General features: G+C 47.6%; 1 protein-coding gene across 1 annotated transcript in view; it reads right to left on the reverse strand.

The window, feature by feature from the left end:
- Positions 1-24,357, reverse strand: part of LOC147101113 (uncharacterized) — a 38,551-nt gene extending 14,194 nt beyond the window's left edge. Inside the window, exons 1-3 of the mRNA XM_085966013.1 lie at positions 24,297-24,357; positions 2,258-2,439; positions 2,017-2,171 (exon numbers count right to left, since the gene is read on the reverse strand). Coding sequence (XP_085822139.1) covers positions 2,017-2,171; positions 2,258-2,439; positions 24,297-24,357 — 398 coding nt within the window. The remainder of the gene's footprint in view (positions 1-2,016; positions 2,172-2,257; positions 2,440-24,296) is intronic.
- Between the last annotated feature and the right edge of the window lie 625 nt (positions 24,358-24,982).

The following is a 24,982-nucleotide window of genomic DNA, read 5'->3' on the forward strand; positions in this document are numbered from 1 at the left end:
GAGAGAGAGGAGGAGGAGGAGAGAGAGAGAGAGGAGGAGGGGAGAGAGAGAGAGGAGGAGGGGAGAGAGAGAGAGGAGGAGGGGGAGGGAGAGAGAGGAGGAGGGGGAGGGAGAGAGAGGAGGAGGGGGAGAGAGAGAGAGGAGGAGGGGGAGAGAGAGAGAGGAGGAGGGGGAGAGAGAGAGAGGAGGAGGGGGAGAGAGAGAGAGGAGGAGGGGGAGAGAGAGAGAGGAGGAGGGGAGAGAGAGAGAGGAGGAGGGGGAGAGAATTGAAGGGGAAGAAAAAGAAAGACTTGCATTTCTATAGTGCCTTTTATGACCACCGGATGTCTCAAAGCACTTTACAGCCAATGAAGTACTTTTTGAAGTGGAGTCACTGTTGTAATGTTGTACTGTTAAAGAGAGAGAATGGGGGGGGGGGGGAAAGAGGTCAGGAACTCGGGGGGCGAGTAGGTCAGGAATTCGGGAGGGGGTAAAGAGCACGGAGAGCACAGTAGGGATGGGGGACGAACATAATCCAGGTCTAAATCGGAGGGTGGGGAATGAGAGCGAGAACATGATCAAGATGGTAAGATGGATCACATTCTTTCAACCCCACCCCCTTTACACCCGCACCACATTCTCCCTGTCTTCCCCCTAGACCTGATTTCTCGGAAAGCATGTGTGGCAAGTGATATTATTCAACTGGACGAAATCCAGAAGTCATGACACTGTCACTATTCACTTCATACCGAATAAACCAGTTAACAATCCATGACCCACACAAATTGCCCCATATATGGGGGAGGGAGAAGGTCAGGAACTTGTTGGGTGGGGGAGAAGGTCATGAACTGGGGTGGGGTGGGGGAGGTCAGAAACTTGGGCAGGAGAAGGTCAGGAACTTGTGGGCAGGGGGGGGGAAGGTTAGGAACTTGTTGGGGGGGCAGGAACTTATTTGGGGGTAGGAGAAGGTTTTCTCCTGAAAGGATGAGCCCTGTCTGTTCGATGTGTGCTCTCTTCTGTCTGGAGCCTGGCAGTTAGAATGGCTCAAATTATACTTTGCAAAGTACTTGATTACTTAGACAGGCAGGATCTAATTACACACTCCAGAGAAACTGCTGGGTGTGTCTTGTCCCTCCAAGGGGCTCAATCAGAAATCAGGCCTGACATCCAGTTAACTCCAATCATTCGCAGGAATTGTTTTGGACCCAGCCATGTTACCCCTGAAAGAAAGAAAAAACCTAGAAATTACTGATGCTGCTATTAGTAGACAGACACAGACTTGCATCCTTAGTCCACTATTTTAATACAGGGTTTTTGGTTTTGCTATAATCGCAGAGAGGTGAGTGTCATACAAACTTGATACATGTTCATGTGCTAATATTGCCAACGGTAATTTCTAGTTTTTTTCTTTTCTTTCAATGATGATGAAAGAGTTAAAAGGGCTAAAATAAGGGAATTTAGGAACCAAGCATATATCCAATGTACATGTCCCATAGGGAAGTATGGTGGAATGTGGCCAAATGGTCAAACTGTCAGTTGCTAGCTGACTAATGGGCACAAACCATCAGCTAATAATTGAATAATGTGGTCAAATGGTTAAACTGTCAGTTGCTACTTGAATAATGTGCACAAACCATTAGCTACCAATTGAGGAATGTGGTAAAGATAACATATGGGGTCACAGGACTATGTAACAGTCAAAATGTGCACACGGGTCACAAGAATTTGCACCCGAAATCAACTGTATGATGTAAGCCACGACTTAAAACAAAAAACTGTATATAAGGCAGGGGATCTTAGCGATCAGAGAGCATTCATCCCAGCATGAGTGTCTCCCCTGTCGGCTTGTAAATAAAGTTGCTTTACTGAACGAACCTCCTGACTCCGAGTGATTGCTTGGGAATAAGGCGGACGTCGACCCTTTATATCAGAGGGTCCGTCACGGGGAGAAGAAGCTCTCCCGGTTTACCCTTACAGATGATCACTGAATTATACAATGCTTGGGCCCACTGTGTTATGTGAACCTTAATGCTTTACTTTTTATTCAGATCCACTGCTGCTGTGTGAATCTCAGAAATCCACCGGCGGCTCTCACTCAAAGTAGTTCTTGCAAGTTCAAAGTCATTACACTCCGCTGCCACTCGCAGAATTGGAAAAAGCGAACTGATGATGTTTTGACTCGTTATTGCACACTGAGGGGGGAAACAGAGCAGAGTTAGTGTGTCAAACACAGCGTCGTCCAGCCACTCGCAGCGATCGGTGGGCGGTAGATACTTACCTTCATTAACAAGTTGGAAGAGGAATTGAACAGAAGTTGACTAGTTAAAGCACGCGAACAAATCATTTTTTCTAATTCAGGATGCTTCGCAAGATAAAGATGGGAGACCTCGAAATGCAAAGCAACTTTCTCTGCTTCGGATACCAGGCCTGCAAAAAGGTCATCCTCAAATGGGAGAAGTTCTGGAAAACAAAACAATGATGCCTAATAATTACTGCGAATGATTAAAAAGCAAACTTAGGATAAACAACTGCCAAGTGTTTTTTGCTTTTTTTTCACAATTTGCGACTCATATAAAGATTTGCTGGTTTGGTTTTACAGTTACAACGCATTGGGGTTACTGAACCCTGGAGTACCAAAAATCAAACTCGACCTTTATGAAGCACTGGTGCCACCAGATCGCACAAAGCAATCGATGAAAATCTTGGGCCGGATTTTCCTGTGAGCAGCGAATGAATGGTGTCGGCTGTTCGTTAGACTTGCACATGCCCATAGACATATGGCAAGTTGCTGTCAGCGGGACATCCAAACGGTGCGGCGCCCTCTACAGGGGATCTGGAACCTGTGTGAACAGGGCAACCAGTGGTATATCTCCTTAACCAATCAAGTTGAAGACTCGGTGCTGAGACAGAGTCTGAACCAGAAAGTGTGAGTTAGAATAGTTAATTCAACGCCAAATCATGTACAGATAGTGAAATAAAGAGAGGGAAAGAAAGATGGGATTAAAAGAGCGAGAGAAAAGAGACAGAAAGAAAAATTTCTGAGGGACAGTATTAATCATCATTTAGAAAGGCACAGATTAATCAAGGACAGCCAGTATGTATTTAATAAGGGAATGTCAACTAACATGATTGAATTTTTTGAGGAGGGTCAATGAGGATAGCGTGTTTGATTAAGGCGACATAGATTTTAGCAGGGCTTTTGACAAGGTCCCACATGGCAGACTGGTCAGAAAAGTAAAAGCCCATGGGATCCAAGGGAAAGTGGCAAGTTGGATCCAAAATTGGCTCAGTGGCAGGAAGCAAAGGGTAATGGTCGATGGGTCATTTTGTGACTGGAAGGCTGTATCCAGTGGGATTCCGCAGGACTCAGTACTAGGTCCTTTGTTTTTTGTGGTATATATCAATGATTTAGAATTCAATGTAGAGGGCATGATTAAGAAGTTTGCAGATGATACAGAAGTTGGCCGTGTAGTTGATAGTGAGAGATAAGAGACAGAAAGAAAAAGTTTGTCCTGATTGGTTGAATGAGTGGATGAGCGATTAGCTCCCTCTATTTGTAATATTTGCATATCGAATTGTGATTGGCCTGCAGGCATCTGTAAGACTGCTATAGTTTTTTTAAGATCCAGGTTAGGGGTCCTGAGGGAAGTCATTTTGTTTTCTGCTGATGTTGTGATGATGCAGTAAGTAAATCAGACTTTATACCAAATAAACCAGTTACTTGTTGAACTCTGTTGTCCTTCAATTTAAAATATACAAAATAATACACTATTGGTGATGTAGCGTCGTGTGTGTACAGGTCATGCTCCCATCACATGGAACATCAGCAAAAATGTACTCACCTGTTGCAATCGTGCTGATCGACCGCAGTTCGACACAGAGATGAATGCCCTTTATTTCTCTGCATAGAACAATGCCACGTTTACCGTCGGGTGTGTGGAAGCATTTTACCCCAGGTATTAAAGATGGAAAGACTGTGTACATGTGCAAACACTGTAGAAAGCCATATGTAAAGAATGCCACAAAGGTGCAGCAGCATTTATCCAAATGCAACAACTTCACTCAAAGCTCACAGCAGTCAGCCCAGAGTTCCTCTGCTTCCATTCAAGAAGATGATGGTTCTCAGTCAGCATCAGGCTCCTTATCATCAGCAACTCCTGGCCCACTTGGAAGGTTCTTTGATACAATGGATAACCATAGCCTGAAGAATGCAGATGAGTGCCTTGCTCGAGCTGTATATGCAACAGGCTATTACGTCTATTGGGTGCGCAGCTCATGGGCTTAACCTGCTCCTCAAGGACATCATGGGTTTGAGAACCATGGAAGCACTGTACAAGAGAGCCAAGCAAGTTGTTAAGTATGTCAGGGGAAAACAGGTAGTTGCAGCAACCTACAACTCCAAGCAAATGACAAAGAACAAGAACACCACACTGAAGCTGCCCAACAACACTAGATGGGGTTGTGTTGTCACAATGTACAACAGCCTTCTGGAGGGTAAGGAGTCACTGCAAGAAATGGCAATATCCCAGTCTGGGGATATGGAAACCACCATCAAGAAAATACTGCTGGATGATGTGTTTTGGGAGAGAGTGGTTAGCAGCCTTAAACTACTCTCACCAGTAGCATCTGCAATTGCTCAGGTTGAAGGAGATGACGCTGTCTTGTCAGATGTTCTCAGGCTTTTTACTGATTTAAAAGAACAAATCAGCATTGCCCTACCCACATCTCTGCTGCTCAAAGCAGAGGAGAAGGCAATTGTTCAATTCATACAGACGCGTCAAGAATTTTGTGTCAAGCCGATTCATGCTGCAGCATACATGCTGGACCCAAAGCATGTTGGGAGACCAATACTTTCTGGAGAACAGATCAACAGCGCTTACAGTATGATTTCTACCCTCTCACACCATCTCAATCTGGATGTGGGCAAAGCTCTGGGAAGTCTGGCAAAGTTCTCTACCAAGCAAGGTCTTTGGAATGGGGATGGGATATGGGAATCATGCAAGCATATCAGTGCACATACCTGGTGGAAGGGACTTTGTGCATCTGAGGCCCTGTCACCTATTGCATCGGTGATACTCCAAATCCCACCTTCATCAGCGGCCTCTGAACGAAACTGGTCACTTTTTGGGAATACGCATACAAAGGTGCGCAACAGGCTGACTAACAAGAGAGTGGAGAAACTGGTGGCTATCCGGGCGAACCTACAACTTATTGAGCCAGATACAGAAGTGTCCACCACACAGCTAGACACTGACACAGAGGAGGAAATGGACCCGTCAGAGCCAGAGTCAGAGAATCAGGAGGAGCAATGAGGAGTAGAAGACTCAGAAGACTCATGAGTAGAAGACTCAAAGGGACAAAATAAGGACAAATTACAGGCTAAATAAGCTGACGCTCTTTTTATTTTATTTTAGATGGGTCTTTTTTGTGGGGGTTCAATAAAGTTCAAAATTATAACCTAAATTCCCATGGAAAGTTTCCTCTTTTAAAAATTCCCAGAATTTTGCAACCCTAATTCCACCCAAAACATTTTAGTGCAAAATGGAGGATAATATTTTGCAATAACTTCTATCTGATTTGCATGGTCATCTAGTTCAAGGGCAAGGTGTTTTCCACCTGTGAGTTTCAGTTTTAATAATGCTCTCGCCCATTTACTGTAAAGTTAATCTTAAGGAATTTCATATCTGAATCTCAAATTCTGAAGCTAACCTTTGCACGGTTATCGTGACGTGCTTTTTATTATAGAGTCAAAGGGCTCAATTTTAATTCCTGAGGTGGTTTGGAGTCGGGTTGCGTGGTGGGCTGGTTCGGGAGCCGTTTTTTTTTTATGGGATCAGAGTGTTGCTGCCAAGACCAGCATTTATTGCCCATCCCTAGTTGCCCTTGAGAAGGTGGTGGTGAGCCGCCTTCTTGAACCATTGCAGTCCGTGTGGTGAAGGTACTCCCACAGTGCTGTTAGGGAGGGAGTTCCAGGATTTTGACCCAGTGACGATGAAGGGACAGCGATATATTTCCAAGTCAGGATGGTGTGTGACTTGGAGGGGAACTTGGAGGTGGTGGTGTTCCCATGCGCCTGCTGCCCTTGTCCTTATACAGTAGGTGGAAGAGGTCGCAGGTTTGGGAGGTGCTGCTGAAGAAGCCTTGGCGAGTTGCTGCAGTGCATCCTGTAGATGGTACACACTGCAGCCACGGTACGCCAGTGGTGGAGGGAGTGAATGTTTAAGGTGGTGGATGGGGTGCCAATCAAGTGGGCTGCTTTGTCCTGGATGGTGTTGAGCTTCTTGTGTGTTGTTGGAGCTGCACTCATCCAGGCAAGTGGAGAGTATTCCATCAATGGCGGGAACAGCTGCAGATTTGTGATTTTTATTAAAGTACCTTGTTAATTTCATGGAGGCAGGCTGGCCGGTCCAATGAGTGGGATCGGGTCGGCAGGGTTATCCTGACTTTCTTTTTATTATGTATAATAATTGGTATTGTGCATATTTATGGACAAGAAAATCAGGAGCTTGAGTGGGAGTCCAAGCAGTCTCAATGTTTTTATGGCCCCAAATTTCTGAGGGGTTCGGCCAGACTCCAGCAGGAATCTTTTGCATTAAACTCCCCAATGCCCTGGTTGACAAAGAAGAAAACAAAAGACTTGCATTTATATAGCACCTTTCACTTTCACCACCTCAGGACATCTGAAAGTGCTTCACAGCCAAATTTTGAAGTGTAGCCTTTTGTAATGAAAGAAACATGGCAGGTAATTTGCACACAGCAAGCTCCCACAAACAGCAATGAAATAAATGACCAGATAATGGGCTATAAAATTTGATAAGGCCCAAAAACGGGCATAGGGAGCACGAAGCGCTAACAACCCGCGCTCATTCAAAGTAATGCTGGCAGCACGTAAACTTTGTCCTGTCTGTTAATTTACATGATAGCAGCACACAGCACAGTGCTGAGTGGCTGCTGAGTGTCTGTGCACTCAGCAGGGGGCCGAAGTTGCGAAAGGCTAGCTCTATTTAAAGCTAGCCTGCACCTCTTAAAGTCAGTCTGCGCCTCTTAAAGGCAGTCTGCACCACTTAAAGGCAGTCTACTCCTCAAAGGTGAACTGCATTCTGGTTTTCAAAAGATCACAGAATCACAGAATCACAGAAACCCCACAGTGCAGATAGAGGCCATTTCGGCCCATCGAGCCTGCACCGACACATATCCCACCCGATCCCCATAACCCCTACACCAACACATATCCCACCCTATCCCCGTAACCCCACGTATTTAATCCCCCTAACACTAAGGGTCAATTTATCATAGCCAATCAACCTAACCCGCACATCTTTGGACTGTGGGAGGAAACCGGAGTACCCGGAGGAAACCCACGCAAACACGGGGAGAATGTGCAAACTCCACACAGACAGTCGCCCGAGGCCGGATTCGAACCCGGGTCCCTGGCGCTGTGAGGCAACAGTGCTAACCACTATGCCACCGTGCTGAAAGTCTGAAAGACTTTCTGACTAAACCAAAATAGTTCACCAGCCCAGGGAAAGGGCATCAAGGTTCTCAGATGCAGCACGTGAGGCCTTGGTGCAGGGGGTGAGAACATGCAGAGAGGTCCTGTAGGGGGTGGTGTGTGGGTCAGCTTCCCCTCTGACTTCTGAGCAGTTCGAATCGCTCCCACTCCCTTGATTCTAGACCTTGGGCTTATTTGAGGGTTGTGACAAAAGTGCAGCAGACAACTGGTTTTGGTGCAAGAAACTTTAATCTTTATTCAAGAAAGAAAATATAACACAGCAATCTTCTCCTCTAATAAAAATGGGGAACACTTCAATACATACAAGGGAAAATGCAGTAGAAAAAATACCTCACCCCTCCCAATCCCACTTCCTAGCTAAGTTGGACTCTAGAGGACCAGGGATAATGCTCACCAAAATGAATCCTTGACAGTTGAGCTGGTTCGCGGTTTCGGGGTTCGCTGGATGTGTTTGCTGGTGTCTGCCGTACCTCATATGCAGTAGAGGACTTCGACTATCTGCTGGTCAGTCTTTGCGAGTCCGCAGTAGGGTGCGTTTTGGATCTATGGGGTGAGTACCCACTTTTCTTCAGTAGAGATAGGGTTTAGAGTTCCTCTTAAGTAAAACTCTTACCCGGGTAAGTCAGGAATAGATTGTAGAGTGGAAACTTTCGAATCTTTGGTTTTTCTCCTGAGTTCTTTTTCTTTGGTTGCGGTGGTTCAATATTACCGGATTGGTTGGTGCCAATATTTTGTTGGTAGTTTCGTAGCCACGGGGTGTCCGATGATGTCCTGGGTCACTGAAGCTGTTGAACTTGGGTGTACGGTAGAATGCTGCCCCGTTTCGATGCTTCGGTTTCTCTTGTGTATTGCTTCTGGGGCGAGCTTTCTGAGAGAGAACTTCTTGAGTTGTCTCCAACTTCTGGAGAGTTGACTTTCTTTAGAAAACAGGCCTTTAATTATACTAATTGGGGCCTCAGAATCTGCGTGCCAAATCAGTCCCGGTTTATTGTTTGATTTGGGCGGGCTCATTAAGGTAACTTGATTTTAAAAATGTGAAAAATGGTTTTGGGGTGTTGTACTGTTTAGTCAATGAGTTGTTGATCGCCTAGTTCATTGTCCTAGTTATATTCAGGTTTCGAGTATCCTGTCTGAGCCTGAGATTTCTATGTAAGTTGGTGAGGTGATTTGTATTATGCAAGTTTTGGATGGGTCCTGTTTTTTGGGTGGGGACTGCTCCTTCGTGGATCGATTGTTAGGATGAATTGAGGTTACACAGTTCTCCAGACAATTTGATTTACTCCAATATCCAAACTGTCTTTACAGAGGTTGATCCCATGTCCTGTTGCAGCCTTTTCTTGAGGTTATGCAGTTCCCCAGACAATTCGATTTTACTCCAATATCCAAACTGTCTTTACAGAGGTTGATCCCATTTCCTGTTGCAGCCTTTTCTCCCTGTACAGGTCCAAACGTGTCTTTTTATTTTATCATCCTGAAACTTGTTTAAAAGGAGTCCAAAGTCATTTTCCTTAGGGTTTTCTTCTAGCTTTGGGGGATCTGTGAATTTTGAGAATCTTACAGCCCCCCCGTGATATTTTACTTGCTAGAGTGTCATACTAAGTGAGCAAAAGTCTTGATCCCCGAGAGCCAACATTCCCCCTGTAGTTTACCTATCTAAGACCCACAGCATACATTCCCCTTTAAATGTAGTGTTCAGATGCATACACAGGTAAAATTCAGTTACATTCATATCCAAGCACGGAGTGGGTCCAACACCCCTGCACCACTCGGAAAATACGATACATACATAGTAAAATAATATGCAGTCACAAACTTTATTACAATGACGATTAAGGCTAGTCCAATACATGATCAAAAACTTTATTGTAATGCTTGTCCAATACCCTCTCATGTCGGGATCGGAGCTTTCTGCCCCTCCCCTTGCACTTTGTGCATAGTAAGTAGAAAACTATACTGAGCTGGCAGACCAGTAAAATATGGGAGGCCATTCTGATCCAGGAAGGGACCTCTATATTTTCGAAAATATCCCACCAGCGTGGAACTATGATATCCAAAATCTCGCCCCCTATCTCGACTGTTTTTTGTTCTATAGTATAGAAATGTTTTTGTGATACTTCTATGGCTTTGAGTAGGGCGGTAAGATGTTCGGATAGAGGGGGAATTTCATAGCCAAAGTGGGTAACATAGTCTTGCAGGTTGGTTATGTTTTCTGTTAAAGTGAGGTTAACAGTGGAGGGTTCAGGAATGGGGACAATCCATTCCTGGGCCACTTCAACTTCTGCCTTGGGTTTAAAGCAGAAACTGCTGTCACTTATCGGACACCAGATGTGCTGTACAAGCTGGTAGTGGGGCGCACTTGTGGTGACACAATATGCCCCACCCCCTAAGTATGCTACCTGTGGGGAATCATGGCCTTGTGCCATTACCTCCATGGTACAGTTTATAGGTTGTGCGCCAGCAGTTTAAAACCCGCATTGTGGTCTAGAATAGGCGTTCAAGTGCTGGGGACACAGTATTATGTGTACACCCGGCTCTGGCACCCGGAGAGGTCTGTACCTGTCATAGCGTGCTCCCACTTTATGACATAAGGTGGGACCACTGCGAAACGGACGTGTGCACCCCCTTGAATGATTCCAATGTTCTCCACCCTGTATACCGGTACGGGTCGGGCTGTCCCACCCATGACCGGCATCCTCACTACTATCGCCATGATAGTGTGATTGGAACATCCACAATCTACTGGGACAGGGTAGCCTTCAGAGGCTAGGCGGAGCTGACACGGGCTCAGTGAATTGCTAAACGGGTGGAGGGCTGCGAGGTGCTTGTTGCTTATCCAGGAGGAGACTAAACCTTGTTTTAAATCCTCCAGGTTGCTGTGGTCCTCGCCCAGCAACCATGCCCCATATAGCACACACACCTCATTCTGTGCAGCCTGATCCGAAGCATTCCTATCCTCCCGTATGAGTGCATTTACTGTTTTAGCGTGTCTCTCTAGCTCAGCAATGATTCCTTTTAAATGGACCGTCATAGCTTGGTCCTCGTGCAGCTCTGAGCCTACCACTGTGTTCTCCTCTGTTAGGATCTTTCGTAATTGGGTTTTTAAGCCATTTATCTGTGTTTGCAGTTCTATATCGTCCAGGCTATTTATTACAGAGGATCCTGTATTATAAGTGGTGAAAATATCGTTCCAGGTTCCCCTTCTTTGTCTCCCCGCGCCCATAGTATGCTCAGCGTGTAAAGTGTACAGCTCTGCTTTGTCTATGTTGGCAAAGTAGAATTCGTAGTATTTCCTAAACATTTCTTTTAGTAGGGCCTGGTATAGCTGTTCTGTCTCCTTAGGGCACCATTCAGGTAAGTGTACTTCGGTAAGGTTTAGGATCACTGAAGCTATTGCATAGTGTACCCCCTGGTATAGTACCTTTTCGGGGTCAGCACTATTATGTCCGTGTATAATTGAGACACGGACTGCAGGAGTTGATTATAACAAGTATTTACTGAATGGAGACAACCTGGAAACTGAAACTACAGAAGTCTGCTAGGGCCTTTTATACAGGGGTGGTCACTGCCGGTACTGCAGTCTGAGACCAGTTATTCCCTTAAAGGTACATGCACAACAATTCCTCCCCTTTTAGATAAACAGCTCCTGCCCCAAGAACCGAAACACCGACCTCTCCCCCCACGTTAGACTCAGTCGTAGCTGCGATCCGAGCTTTATTAAATGGCCCAGGGAAGGTAGCCACCGCCACTGGTGTTTTAACCCCATCTGCCCCACACATCCTAGACCTATGACTAGAACCAGCGCAGCCTGTCTACCTGTGTCCCCTTGAAAGACGCGCCCAGGAAGAGACCTCCCGTAATATGGGGGAATACCTGTGGTGCCAGGTTACGGAAGCCAGGTTAAATGAGCAGGCCTTACGGGAGGAGAACGCAAGATTAACAACGAGAGCTGACGGTTTGGAGGGTCAGCTGAGGGACATTAAAATAGCTCATAAGGTAGCTAGAAGTAGGGGTTATGAAGACTCTGATCAGGGTCCCTGCGAAGAAATGATTAAAAAATTGACCCAAGCCTTGTCTGAGGCCAGAGGCATGGTCTGTTCAATGGCACCAGGGGAAACCCGGGTGGAGTGGGATGAGGAGTGTCAGGAAGCAGAGGATAAGGTTAAAGATAGAGATCCTCAGCCAGCAGCTGTGGCAGACTCACAGACCGCACCGGTGGGGGCAGTGGCTTGTGTCACTGGAGGGGCCGTCCCACCTATTATTTGGGACTCGGACACACCCCCAGTAGCCGGAGCCTTAAGAAAGTCTTGTCGCATGCCACAGCCTAAACTACCGTGGTCACCAGCGTATCAGTTTAAATGGTTCAGCCCCGGAGGGGCCGCAAACCAAAAAAGAATGCCCAAGGTCAGGGATCAGTCTAGAGATAGGGATCCCTAGCCTGCAGCCTTCAACGGTGAGGGACTCACAGGAGAGGTAGCGGTGGGCAAAGAGAACGAGAGGGGTCCCCAGCCTGCGGCCTCAGGCTGCACGGAACCCACAGGACAGGATAGGGACACAGCAGCCACACAGAAGGGGGTAGTGTGCTGCAGTACAGGCGGGCACACTCCCCCGATCATCTGGGATTCAGGGAAACTCCCAGTTTTAAGAAGGACTCTTCGGGTCCGGCGGCACAGACCACCTTACGCCTAGGCGTACAAGCTGCCCAGAGGCCACAAAAGACAGAGGTCGAACAGGAATTAGCCTGGCTGCCCGGAGACAAGCGACGGATGTACATACAGTTTTCTGAAGTATTTAGGTGTGTTTTACAGTTTTGGTAGCTTTAGGTGTATTTTATTCAATTATTTTACAATAAGTAAGTTTAAATTTTGAGACTCGATGACTTGTCAAGCCAGAGAACCCTCTCGGGACATGGCTATCTGTTTTGCGTGTCCCTACAGAGAGGAAATCGGCATAGGAGGTATTATGTCCGTGTATAATTGAGACACGGACTGCAGGAGTTGATTATAACAAGTATTTACTGAATGGAGACAACCTGAAAACTGAAACTACAGAAGCCTGCTGGGGCCTTTTATACAGGGGTGGTCACTGCCGGTACTGCAGTCTGAGACCAGTTATTCCCTTAAAGGTACATACACAACAATTCCTCCCCTTTTAGATAAACAGTACATAACATTCATTTAACAACTAAATAATAACTAATTACAATTACAATTACGGTTGCTAGATACATTGGTTGAAGTTAAGCAATTATAAGTTCAGTCTTTGAGGAGGCTTCCTGATTCTGTCTGGATAACGCCTCTTTAGGATATCAGGTTCTTCTGGCAAGGTTGAGTCGGGATCAATGTCGTTGTTTGGTTCGTCTGCTTCCAATATCACCGATTCTGCGGTAGATGCAATTGGTACTTCGGTTTCATCGCCAGGTGTATCAGATCGTGGTGTGGATTTGACGTTTTCCAGTGACTCTAGAATCTGGTCAGCATGGCATCTTACAATGCTCTCTCCAACGTCCACGGTATACATTAGCGGTCCTTGCCGTGTACAGATCGTTCCTGGCTACCATTTCTCTGTGCGGTAGTCCTGGGCCAAAACTGGTTGACCTATCTTAAAACTCCTGGTCGGCCTTACATTCATATTCTGAAACTGCCTGTTCTCCACATCTCTTCTGACGTTTGTCTTAACCAAATCCAAGCGGCATCGTAGTCTTCGATTGAAGAACATCATGGCTGGAGTTTGGTTGGTAACCGCATGTGTCGCATTCCGGTAGGCAAACAAGAAGCTATCCACCTTGTGTTGTAGGGGTATATCTTCATTACACATTGCCTTGATAGCCTTCTTGAATGTTTGAACAAACCTCTCGGCCAATCCATTAGTGGCTGGATGATATGGGGCGGATGTGTAATGCTTAACACCATTGTTCTTAAAGAACCTCCGGAACTCTTCAGACACAAACTGTGGTCCATTGTCAGAGCAAATCTGTTCAGGCAGCCCATTCCTGGCGAATATGGTTTGTAAGACTGTGATAGTTTTTTCTGTGGTGGTTGAGGACATTTTTATTACCTCTGGCCACTTTGAATGTGCATCCACCGCAATTAAAAACATCGAGTCCATAAAGGGACCAGCAAAATCAATGTGCACCCTTTGCCATGGAGATGAGGGCCACTCCCATGGATGTAGAGGGGCTTGTGGTGGGGCGTTTTGGACCTTCTGGCATCCTGTACAGCTCTTGGTCATCTCTTCGATTTCTCTATCGATTCCCGGCCACCACACAAACGCTCTGGCTAAGTTCTTCACTTTTACCCCTCCCAGATGACCCTCGTGAAGCTCATTGAGCACTCTATCCTTCAATTTGGGTGGAATTACTACTCTGGATCCACACATCAAGGTTCCTCTGCACACTGACAGCTGTTCTCTTCTCGGCGAGAATGCTGGCAGCAGTGGTTCGCCATGTGCTGGCCATCCCTTCACTGTTAAATCATAGACCCAGGAGAGTGGCGGGTCATTTCGTGTTTCCTTTTCTATGTTTGCATTCGTCACAGGGAGACATTCGACTATAGTCGAGTGGAATAACTCCACTGGATCCACTGCCAGTTCTTCTTCCACCGTCGGCAACGGTAGGCGTGACAATCCATCAGCATTCCCATGCTGTTTAGTTCCTTTGTACTCGATGTCATATTGGTGTGCCCCTAGTAAAAGGGACCACCTCTGTAGCCGTTGTGCCGTCATTATCGGTACGCCGTTCTGAGTGTTGAAAATGGAGACGAGAGGTTGATGATCAGTTAGTAAATTTCTGACCGTGCAGGTAGTGATTGAACTTCTTCACCCCCCACACCAGGCTGAGGGCCTCTCTGTCAATCTGGGCGTAGTTACGCTCGGCTGAAGTTAACGAGCGTGACGCAAAAGCTATCGGCCTCTCTGAACCATCAAGGAATTTATGTGACAGTACTGACCCAATGCCGTAGGGAGACGCATCACACGCCAGTCTTATCGGTAGTGATGGGTTGTAGTGAGCCAATACTTCTCTTGAAGTGATTAGGTCCTTACTCTTCTGAAAGGCCCGCTTACATTCATTGCTCCATTTCCATGCTACTCCCGTTCGTAGTAGGGCATTCAGTGGATGCAGAATTGTGGACAAATTCGGCAAAAACTTATGGTAGTAATTCACCAATCCGAGGAATGACCTCAGTTGCGACACATTTTCAGGCGCTGGAGCCTTAACTACCGCTTCAATTTTGTCAGGGGACTTATGCAACCCCTCTTCATCAATCACGTGGCCACAATACGATATCTGTTTCTTAAAAAACTCGCACTTGGGACAATTGGCTCGTAGCCCATGTTCACGTAGTCTAGTGAGCACCTGCTCTAGGTTGGCAAGGTGTTCACTGTCACCTTCACCTGTCACTAGGATGTCGTCCAAGTAACACTGAGTCCCCGGAATCCCTTGCAGGACTTGTTCCATCACTCTTTGCCATATCGCCGGAGCTGATGCTACTCCGAATACCAGTCGATTATACCGGTAAAGACCTTTGTGAGTGTTTATCGTGAAATACTTCCTAGAGGATTCTTCAACCTCCACCTGCAAATATGCTTGTGCTAGGTCAATCTTTGTAAAACGCTTCCCTCCAGATAGTGAGGCAAAGATATCTATCCTTGGAAGAGGATATTGTACTGCGTGAAGGACTGGGTTCATCGTCACCTTGAAGTCCCCACAGATGCGAACCTTCCTTGGCTCCTCAGACTTATTGTTTAATGTTTTCTTCATGACAGGAACGATGGGTGTCGCCCACTTGCTCCAGTCTACCTTAGATAACATGCCTGCATTCTCCAGATTCTCCAGCTCTGCCTCGATGGCTGGGCGAACTGCATATGATACCGGTCTTGCTTTGAAAAACTTGGGAATTGCATTCTCCTCTATTTTTATCGAGGCGGTTACGCCTTTAAGAGTGCCCAGTTCTTGTTGAAATACCTCTTTGGCGTCAGCTAAGATTGTTGACAATCGTCCAGGAGTGACGTCGTCATCCTTTTTACCAGCCACCGTCAGTGCCTGAATGGAGTGCCAGTCTAAACTTATCTTTCTGATCCATTCACGTCCCAATAACGGTGGTCCACCATCTTGCAGAATGTAGAGATACAATTTCCGTATTTTCTTGCCGTTGTATTCGACAGGCACCCTTATTTTTCCTCTGGGGTATACTTTTTGCCCCGTATACGTCCTTAAGACAATGGATGTCTCTCTCACGGGTATGTGTGAGAATAGCCGCTCGTAGTCTCGTCGATTCATGATGGTTAGAGCTGATCCTGTATCCAATTTCATTTTGACTTGGGACCCTGCTATCGTGAGGGTGACCCAAATGGTTCGGTGATCCTCTTTTGCGATTACGTTGTGAAGTTTGAGACAGCTTAGTCTCTTGTTCCTGGATTCACTATCGCTCATCTGGTCTTCGGAACTACTGTCCGTCATCTTTTGTACTTTCCTGTACGGTTCCTTAGTAGCCTTTTTGTTGTCGTTGGTCTTCTTCCCAGACCTGCAAACTCGTGCAATGTGTCCCATCTTTCCGCATTGTCTGCATATTTTGTCCTTGGACCAGCAGTCCTTCTGGTCATGGTTTGTTCTGCCGCAGCGATAACATTTTGCAAATCCCCGTGTCATTTCGTGGGTGCCGTATTCCTGTGGCTTTTGTTGTATTTCCGCAGCTCCCCTTGCTGCTGCTTCGTACGATACTGCCATGCTGAAAGCCTTATCTAGCGTCAGCTCTTTCTCTGAGAGTAACCTCTTCTGGGTTCCTTCACTCAGGAGTCCACAGACAAATTTGTTCCGTAAGGTATCTGCCAGTCCTGCTCCGAACTGGCAGTGCTTTGATAGCATGCGTAGTTCCGTAAGGTAATCAGCATTGCTCTCATTTTTATGCTGATTTCTCCTGTGGAATTTAAATCTTTCTGCTATCAGCAGCGGTGTAGGATTTAGGTGCTCCTGTAGGATAGCTACAATTTCGTTAAAACTCTTCGCCTTCGGTTTGGCTGGAGTAATCAGGTCCCGCAATAGGCCGTACGTTCTTGCGCCCATTAAATTTAGCAATACCGATGCCTTTTTCTCATCGACTATTTTGTTTGCCTTGCAATATACCTCGACTCTTTCCACATACGTGGTCCAGTCTTCTATTGTATTATCGAAGGCAGTGATATCGCCAGTCTTTGGCATGTTGAAAATCTAAGATGGTGCCTCCCGCGCTTTGCCTTCGTCCCCGATGGATCAAAATGGCGCCTCCCGTGCTTTTCCTTCTTCCCCGCCGAGTTAAGATGGCGCTTCCCGTCGCCAGTATTATGTCTGTGTATAATTGAGACACGGAATGCAGGAGTTGATTATAACAAGTCTTTACTGAATGGAGACAACCTGGAAACTGAAACTACAGAAGCCTGCTAGGGCCTTTTATACAGGGGTGGTCACTGCCGGTACTGCAGTCTGAGACCAGTTATTCCCTTAAAGGTACATACACAACAAGTACTAACACTAACCCATTCCCTGGTCCCTTGGTGGTGGTAGGACACCTCTCTATTACTGTCCGTGATGTCGGGGTCGTGGGCAGGGGCTTTCGGGTGTGTGCTACGAGTTCGATGGCATTGACTGGGATTGGGGAGTGTGGGAGCACGCACGCATGCAGGCTAGAATCCCACCCCATCCCCTTCCCGGTATCTTGCCATTGTCTGGAGAAGATGATGGATATGCCTGTGGGGCAGGCTCTCTCTGATTCCCACATGCAGATATAGATTCCCTGTTCTGACTCCCACCACTTATCCCAACACACACTCACACCCCCTTGGGTCCCTGTGATCGTCCTTTGGGTGTCGTTCATCAGTCGTTCCCAGTCGGCTGTACGGTCCCCTATGTCCCTGCTCAGCTTCCTGAGCCACCACCACCGAACCAGGGGAATCCGTCCCTTGCATGTAAGACACATACATTTCCCCTCAGTGACACTGACCCTTATAGCAACGACCTGTACCCTGGGGCATGGGATGGAGGCCTCCCCGTAGGTGCACCTGGTCTGGCTGGAGTATTGTGTAGAGTTAGACCCAGACACCCTGGCCATCTTCCCTCATGGAAGTAAATAGCGAGCTCCTCCACATCCGGTTCACCACCCCCAGCGGTAACGATCGGCGCTCTCTCTCCCGAGCACCCATAAATGTGGGAGTCCTCTACGTCACCTCGGTCACCGATGCTCACCCCTACCAGGGCGAGCAGGAGCAGAACCCTCCTGTTGTGTATGTACCTTTAAGGGAATAACTGGTCTCAGACTGCAGTACCGGCAGTGACCACCCCTGTATAAAAGGCCCCAGCAGGCTTCTGTAGTTTCAGTTTCCAGGTTGTCTCCATTCAGTAAAGACTTGTTATAATCAACTCCTGCAGTCCGTGTCTCAATTATACATGGACATAATACTGGCGACGAGTAAGAAACGAACTTACCTGCAACTCGGCAGCACCTCAGACGACGTTACTGAAGGTCGAAGCCAGAAGAAAGAAGAAAAAAAATAATAATCCAAAGAAACTCGAGAAACGGGCGTCGACCGTGGGCAACCGCCCTCCAAATCATAGAATTGAAAAGTGCAGGAGAGACTGTCGAGAGCCAGGCTTGGTTCTTCAGTCTGTGGTTTCCCAGCTAATCGGGCTGGTGGCTGGTAGTGCACTGATCCTTCCTGGGCTGCGGCGGGCTAGCGCTCGATCGGGTGGCTCTGCAACGGGGCCGGGCAGCGAGTCGGGAAGCAAAGAGAGAGAGAGAGGATGGAGCACACAGGGCGCGGCCGGTGCTTCGAAGCCGGGCAGCGTTCGGACCTAAGAAGAGGGAGGGAAGTGTCCCAGAGGGTCCGCTCCACGACGGGAATGGTTCTTCAATTAACAGAGCAAATATTGAAGCGCGATAGAAAAATAAAAATACCGCGGAGAGCGGCGTTGGCAGCAGCGATCGGGGAGGCGCAAAGACCATAGGACGTCGCCATTACAGGATAGTAAAATAAATATAATCGCCAGCAACAGCGTTGGCAGCAGCGGTAGTGGCGGGAAAGCGCGGGAGGTGCCATCTTAACTCGGCGGGGAAGAAGGAAATGCGCGGGAGGCGCCATTTTGATCCATCGGGGACGAAGGCAAAGTGCGGTAGGCACCATCTTAGATTTTCAAGATGCCAAAGACTGGCGATATCACTGCCTTCGATAATGCAATAGAAGACTGGACCACGTATGTGGAAAGAGTCGAGGTATATTGCGAGGCAAACGAAATAGCCGATGAGAAAAAGGCATCGGTATTGCTAAATTTAATGGGCGCAAGAACGTACGGCCTATTGCGGGACCTGATTACTCCAGCCAAACCGAAGGCGAAGAGTTTTAACGAAATTGTAGCTATCCTACAGGAACACCTAAATCCTACACCGCTGCTGATAGCAGAAAGATTTAAATTCCACAGGAGAAATCAGCATAAAAATGAGAGCAATGCTGATTACCTTACGGAACTACGCAAGCTATCAAAGCACTGCCAGTTCGGAGCAGGACTGGCAGATACCTTACGGGACAAATTTGTCTGTGGACTCCTGAGTGAAGGAACCCAGAAGAGGTTACTCTCAGAGAAAGAGCTGACGCTAGATAAGGCTTTCAGCGTGGCAGTATCATATGAAGCAGCAGCAAGGGGAGCTGCGGAAATACAACAAAAGCCACAGGAATACGGCACCCACGAAATGACACGGGGATTTGCAAAATGTTACCGCTGCGGCAGAACAAACCATGACCAGAAGGACTGCTGGTCCAAGGACAAAATATGCAGACAATGCGGAAAGGTGGGACACATTGCACGAGTTTGCAGGTCTGGGAAGAAGACCAACGACAACAAAAAGGCTACTAAGGAACCGTACAGGAAAGTACAAAAGATGACGGACAGTAGTTCCGAAGACCAGATGAGCGATAGTGAATCCAGGAACAAGAGACTAAGCTGTCTCAAACTTCACAACGTAATCGCAAAAGAGGATCACCGAACCATTTGGGTCACCCTCACGATAGCAGGGTCCCAAGTCAAAATGGAATTGGATATAGGATCAGCTCTAACCGTCATGAATCGACGCGACTACGAGCGGCTATTCTCACACATACCCTTGAGAGAGACATCCATTGTCTTGAGGACGTATACGGGGCAAAAAGTATACCCCAGAGGAAAAATAAGGGTGCCTGTCGAATACAACGGCAAGAAAATACGGAAATTGTATCTCTACATTCTGCAAGATGGTGGACCACCGTTATTGGGACGTGAATGGATCAGAAAGATAAGTTTAGACTGGCACTCCATTCAGGCACTGACGGTGGCTGGTAAAAAGGATGACGACGTCACTCTTGGACGATTGTCAACAATCTTAGCTGACGCCAAAGAGGTATTTCAACAAGAACTGGGCACTCTTAAAGGCGTAACCGCCTCGATAAAAATAGAGGAGAATGCAATTCCCAAGTTTTTCAAAGCAAGACCGGTACCATATGCAATTCGCCCAGCCGTCAAGGCAGAGCTGGAGAATCTGGAGAATGCAGGCGTGTTATCTAAGGTAGACTGGAGCGAGTGGGCGACACCCATCATTCCTGTCATGAAGAAAACATTAAACAATAAGTCTGAGGAGCCAAGGAAGGTTCGCATCTGTGGGGACTTCAAGGTGACGGTGAACCCAGTCCTTCACGCAGTACAATATCCTCTTCCAAGGATAGATATCTTTGCCTCACTATCTGGAGGGAAGCGTTTTACAAAAATTGACCTAGCACAAGCATATTTGCAGGTGGAGGTTGAAGAATCCTCTAGGAAGTATTTCACGATAAACACTCACAAAGGTCTTTACCGGTATAATCGACTGGTATTCGGAGTAGCATCAGCTCCGGCGATATGGCAAAGAGCGATGGAACAAGTCCTGCAAGGGATTCCGGGGACTCAGTGTTACTTGGACGACATCCTAGTGACAGGTGAAGGTGACAGTGAACACCTTGCCAACCTAGAGCAGGTGCTCACTAGACTACGTGAACATGGGCTACGAGCCAATTGTCCCAAGTGCGAGTTTTTTAAGAAACAGATATCGTATTGTGGCCACGTGATTGATGAAGAGGGGTTGCATAAGTCCCCTGACAAAATTGAAGCGGTAGTTAAGGCTCCAGCGCCTGAAAATGTGTCGCAACTGAGGTCATTCCTCGGATTGGTGAATTACTACCATAAGTTTTTGCCGAATTTGTCCACAATTCTGCATCCACTGAATGCCCTACTACGAACGGGAGTAGCATGGAAATGGAGCAATGAATGTAAGCGGGCCTTTCAGAAGAGTAAGGACCTAATCACTTCAAGAGAAGTATTGGCTCACTACAACCCATCACTACCGATAAGACTGGCGTGTGATGCGTCTCCCTACGGCATTGGGTCAGTACTGTCACATAAATTCCTTGATGGTTCAGAGAGGCCGATAGCTTTTGCGTCACGCTCGTTAACTTCAGCCGAGCGTAACTACGCCCAGATTGACAGAGAGGCCCTCAGCCTGGTGTGGGGGGTGAAGAAGTTCAATCACTACCTGCACGGTCAGAAATTTACTAACTGATCATCAACCTCTCGTCTCCATTTTCAACACTCAGAACGGCGTACCGATAATGACGGCACAACGGCTACAGAGGTGGTCCCTTTTACTAGGGGCACACCAATATGACATCGAGTACAAAGGAACTAAACAGCATGGGAATGCTGATGGATTGTCACGCCTACCGTTGCCGACGGTGGAAGAAGAACTGGCAGTGGATCCAGTGGAGTTATTCCACTCGACTATAGTCGAATGTCTCCCTGTGACGAATGCAAACATAGAAAAGGAAACACGAAATGACCCGCCACTCTCCTGGGTCTATGATTTAACAGTGAAGGGATGGCCAGCACATGGCGAACCACTGCTGCCAGCATTCTCGCCGAGAAGAGAACAGCTGTCAGTGTGCAGAGGAACCTTGATGTGTGGATCCAGAGTAGTAATTCCACCCAAATTGAAGGATAGAGTGCTCAATGAGCTTCACGAGGGTCATCTGGGAGGGGTAAAAGTGAAGAACTTAGCCAGAGCGTTTGTGTGGTGGCCGGGAATCGATAGAGAAATCGAAGAGATGACCAAGAGCTGTACAGGATGCCAGAAGGTCCAAAACGCCCCACCACAAGCCCCTCTACATCCATGGGAGTGGCCCTCATCTCCATGGCAAAGGGTGCACATTGATTTTGCTGGTCCCTTTATGGACTCGATGTTTTTAATTGCGGTGGATGCACATTCAAAGTGGCCAGAGGTAATAAAAATGTCCTCAACCACCACAGAAAAAACTATCACAGTCTTACAAACCATATTCGCCAGGAATGGGCTGCCTGAACAGATTTGCTCTGACAATGGACCACAGTTTGTGTCTGAAGAGTTCCGGAGGTTCTTTAAGAACAATGGTGTTAAGCATTACACATCCGCCCCATATCATCCAGCCACTAATGGATTGGCCGAGAGGTTTGTTCAAACATTCAAGAAGGCTATCAAGGCAATGTGTAATGAAGATATACCCCTACAACACAAGGTGGATAGCTTCTTGTTTGCCTACCGGAATGCGACACATGCGGTTACCAACCAAACTCCAGCCATGATGTTCTTCAATCGAAGACTACGATGCCGCTTGGATTTGGTTAAGACAAACGTCAGAAGAGATGTGGAGAACAGGCAGTTTCAGAATATGAATGTAAGGCCGACCAGGAGTTTTAAGATAGGTCAACCAGTTTTGGCCCAGGACTACCGCACAGAGAAATGGTAGCCAGGAACGATCTGTACACGGCAAGGACCGCTAATGTATACCGTGGACGTTGGAGAGAGCATTGTAAGATGCCATGCTGACCAGATTCTAGAGTCACTGGAAAACGTCAAATCCACACCACGATCTGATACACCTGGCGATGAAACCGAAGTACCAATTGCATCTACCGCAGAATCGGTGATATTGGAAGCAGACGAACCAAACAACGACATTGATCCCGACTCAACCTTGCCAGAAGAACCTGATATCCTAAAGAGGCGTTATCCAGACAGAATCAGGAAGCCTCCTCAAAGACTGAACTTATAATTGCTTAACTTCAACCAATGTATCTAGCAACCGTAATTGTAATTGTAATTAGTTATTATTTAGTTGTTAAATGAATGTTATGTACTGTTTATCTAAAAGGGGAGGAATTGTTGTGTATGTACCTTTAAGGGAATAACTGGTCTCAGACTGCAGTACCGGCAGTGACCACCCCTGTATAAAAGGCCCCAGCAGGCTTCTGTAGTTTCAGTTTTCAGGTTGTCTCCATTCAGTAAATACTTGTTATAATCAACTCCTGCAGTCCGTGTCTCAATTATACACGGACATAATACCTCCTATGCCGATTTCCTCTCTGTAGGGACACGCAAAACAGATAGCCATGTCCCGAGAGGGTTCTCTGGCTTGACAAGTCATCGAGTCTCAAAATTTAAACTTACTTATTGTAAAATAATTGAATAAAATACACCTAAAGCTACCAAAACTGTAAAACACACCTAAATACTTCAGAAAACTGTATGTACATCCGTCGCTTGTCTCCGGGCAGCCAGGCTAATTCCTGTTCGACCTCTGTCTTTTGTGGCCTCTGGGCAGCTTGTACGCCTAGGCGTAAGGTGGTCTGTGCCGCCGGACCCGAAGAGTCCTTCTTAAAACTGGGAGTTTCCCTGAATCCCAGATGATCGGGGGAGTGTGCCCGCCTGTACTGCAGCACACTACCCCCTTCTGTGTGGCTGCTGTGTCCCTATCCTGTCCTGTGGGTTCCGTGCAGCCTGAGGCCGCAGGCTGGGGACCCCTCTCGTTCTCTTTGCCCACCGCTACCTCTCCTGTGAGTCCCTCACCGTTGAAGGCTGCAGGCTAGGGATCCCTATCTCTAGACTGATCCCTGACCTTGGGCATTCTTTTTTGGTTTGCGGCCCCTCCGGGGCTGAACCATTTAAACTGATACGCTGGTGACCACGGTAGTTTAGGCTGTGGCATGCGACGAGACTTTCTTAAGGCTCCGGCTACTGGGGGTGTGTCCGAGTCCCAAATAATAGGTGGGACGGCCCCTCCAGTGACACAAGCCACTGCCCCCACCGGTGCGGTCTGTGAGTCTGCCACAGCTGCTGGCTGAGGATCTCTATCTTTAACCTTATCCTCTGCTTCCTGACACTCCTCATCCCACTCCACCCGGGTTTCCCCTGGTGCCATTGAACAGACCATGCCTCTGGCCTCAGACAAGGCTTGGGTCAATTTTTTAATCATTTCTTCGCAGGGACCCTGATCAGAGTCTTCATAACCCCTACTTCTAGCTACCTTATGAGCTATTTTAATGTCCCTCAGCTGACCCTCCAAACCGTCAGCTCTCGTTGTTAATCTTGCGTTCTCCTCCCGTAAGGCCTGCTCATTTAACCTGGCTTCCGTAACCTGGCACCACAGGTATTCCCCCATATTACGGGAGGTCTCTTCCTGGGCGCGTCTTTCAAGGGGACACAGGTAGACAGGCTGCGCTGGTTCTAGTCATAGGTCTAGGATGTGTGGGGCAGATGGGGTTAAAACACCAGTGGCGGTGGCTACCTTCCCTGGGCCATTTAATAAAGCTCGGATCGCAGCTACGACTGAGTCTAACGTGGGGGGAGAGGTCGGTGTTTCGGTTCTTGGGGCAGGAGCTGGGGAGTTCTTTCCTATGTTATCCTTCCACCTATTCCTACAGTCCCTTCTCCAATGCCCATTCGTCACCCGCACCCAAAGCAGTTACGCTTCGTGTTGGAAGGGTTACCCCTTTCCTGGTGCCACTCTTTCTTATTACTGGGTTTCATTTCATGAACCTTTCCTTTTGGTGGGTGTTCTTCTGTCCCTCTACCGCTCCGGTAAGCCAGGGTCAGTTGTCCGACCACTGTCTCCTCGGTGACCTGGGGGCCTTTTGGGTCAAACCACAGCTCAGCCTTGGTTCTGATCCGGGGCAAGCTGTTTGCCACTAGGCTTCGGAGCCAGTGGGCCAGCTCATCCTGATTCAGGTGAGCCCAGTTGAGATCCCCATTACAAGCACTCTTGTACACAGGCCACAGTCGGTCTGCGAAAGCCTGTGGGGTCTCCCCTGCTAGCTGTGTTGTCCTCTCCACCCGGGAGAAGGGACTACCATCGTTCATACCCATGGCCTCCAGAACTTCCTCCTGGATAGCAGCATACCCGCCCTGCCCTTTTTTACTCTCCGCAGAGAGGGACTGGTAGAGGTTGCCATCCAGGGAGAAAAGGAGCATTTTTGCCATCTCGGAGTCATCGCATTCGTTGATGCCTACTGCCTGTTCCACTTCCATGAAGTGGACCGAGCGGTCCCCCCTTTGGGTGAGCTTACTCAGGTGGCTTATCATGGCCCTAAGCTGTTGGGTGCCATGGGGAGCCACGAATTGGCTTTCAAGGGGTCCTTGACCCCCACCACCGCCG

Source organism: Somniosus microcephalus, chromosome 24, assembly GCF_052327205.1.
Source record: "Somniosus microcephalus isolate GS21.2 chromosome 24, FLI_Smic_1.0, whole genome shotgun sequence".
In the NCBI taxonomy this organism is placed as follows: domain Eukaryota; kingdom Metazoa; phylum Chordata; class Chondrichthyes; order Squaliformes; family Somniosidae; genus Somniosus; species Somniosus microcephalus.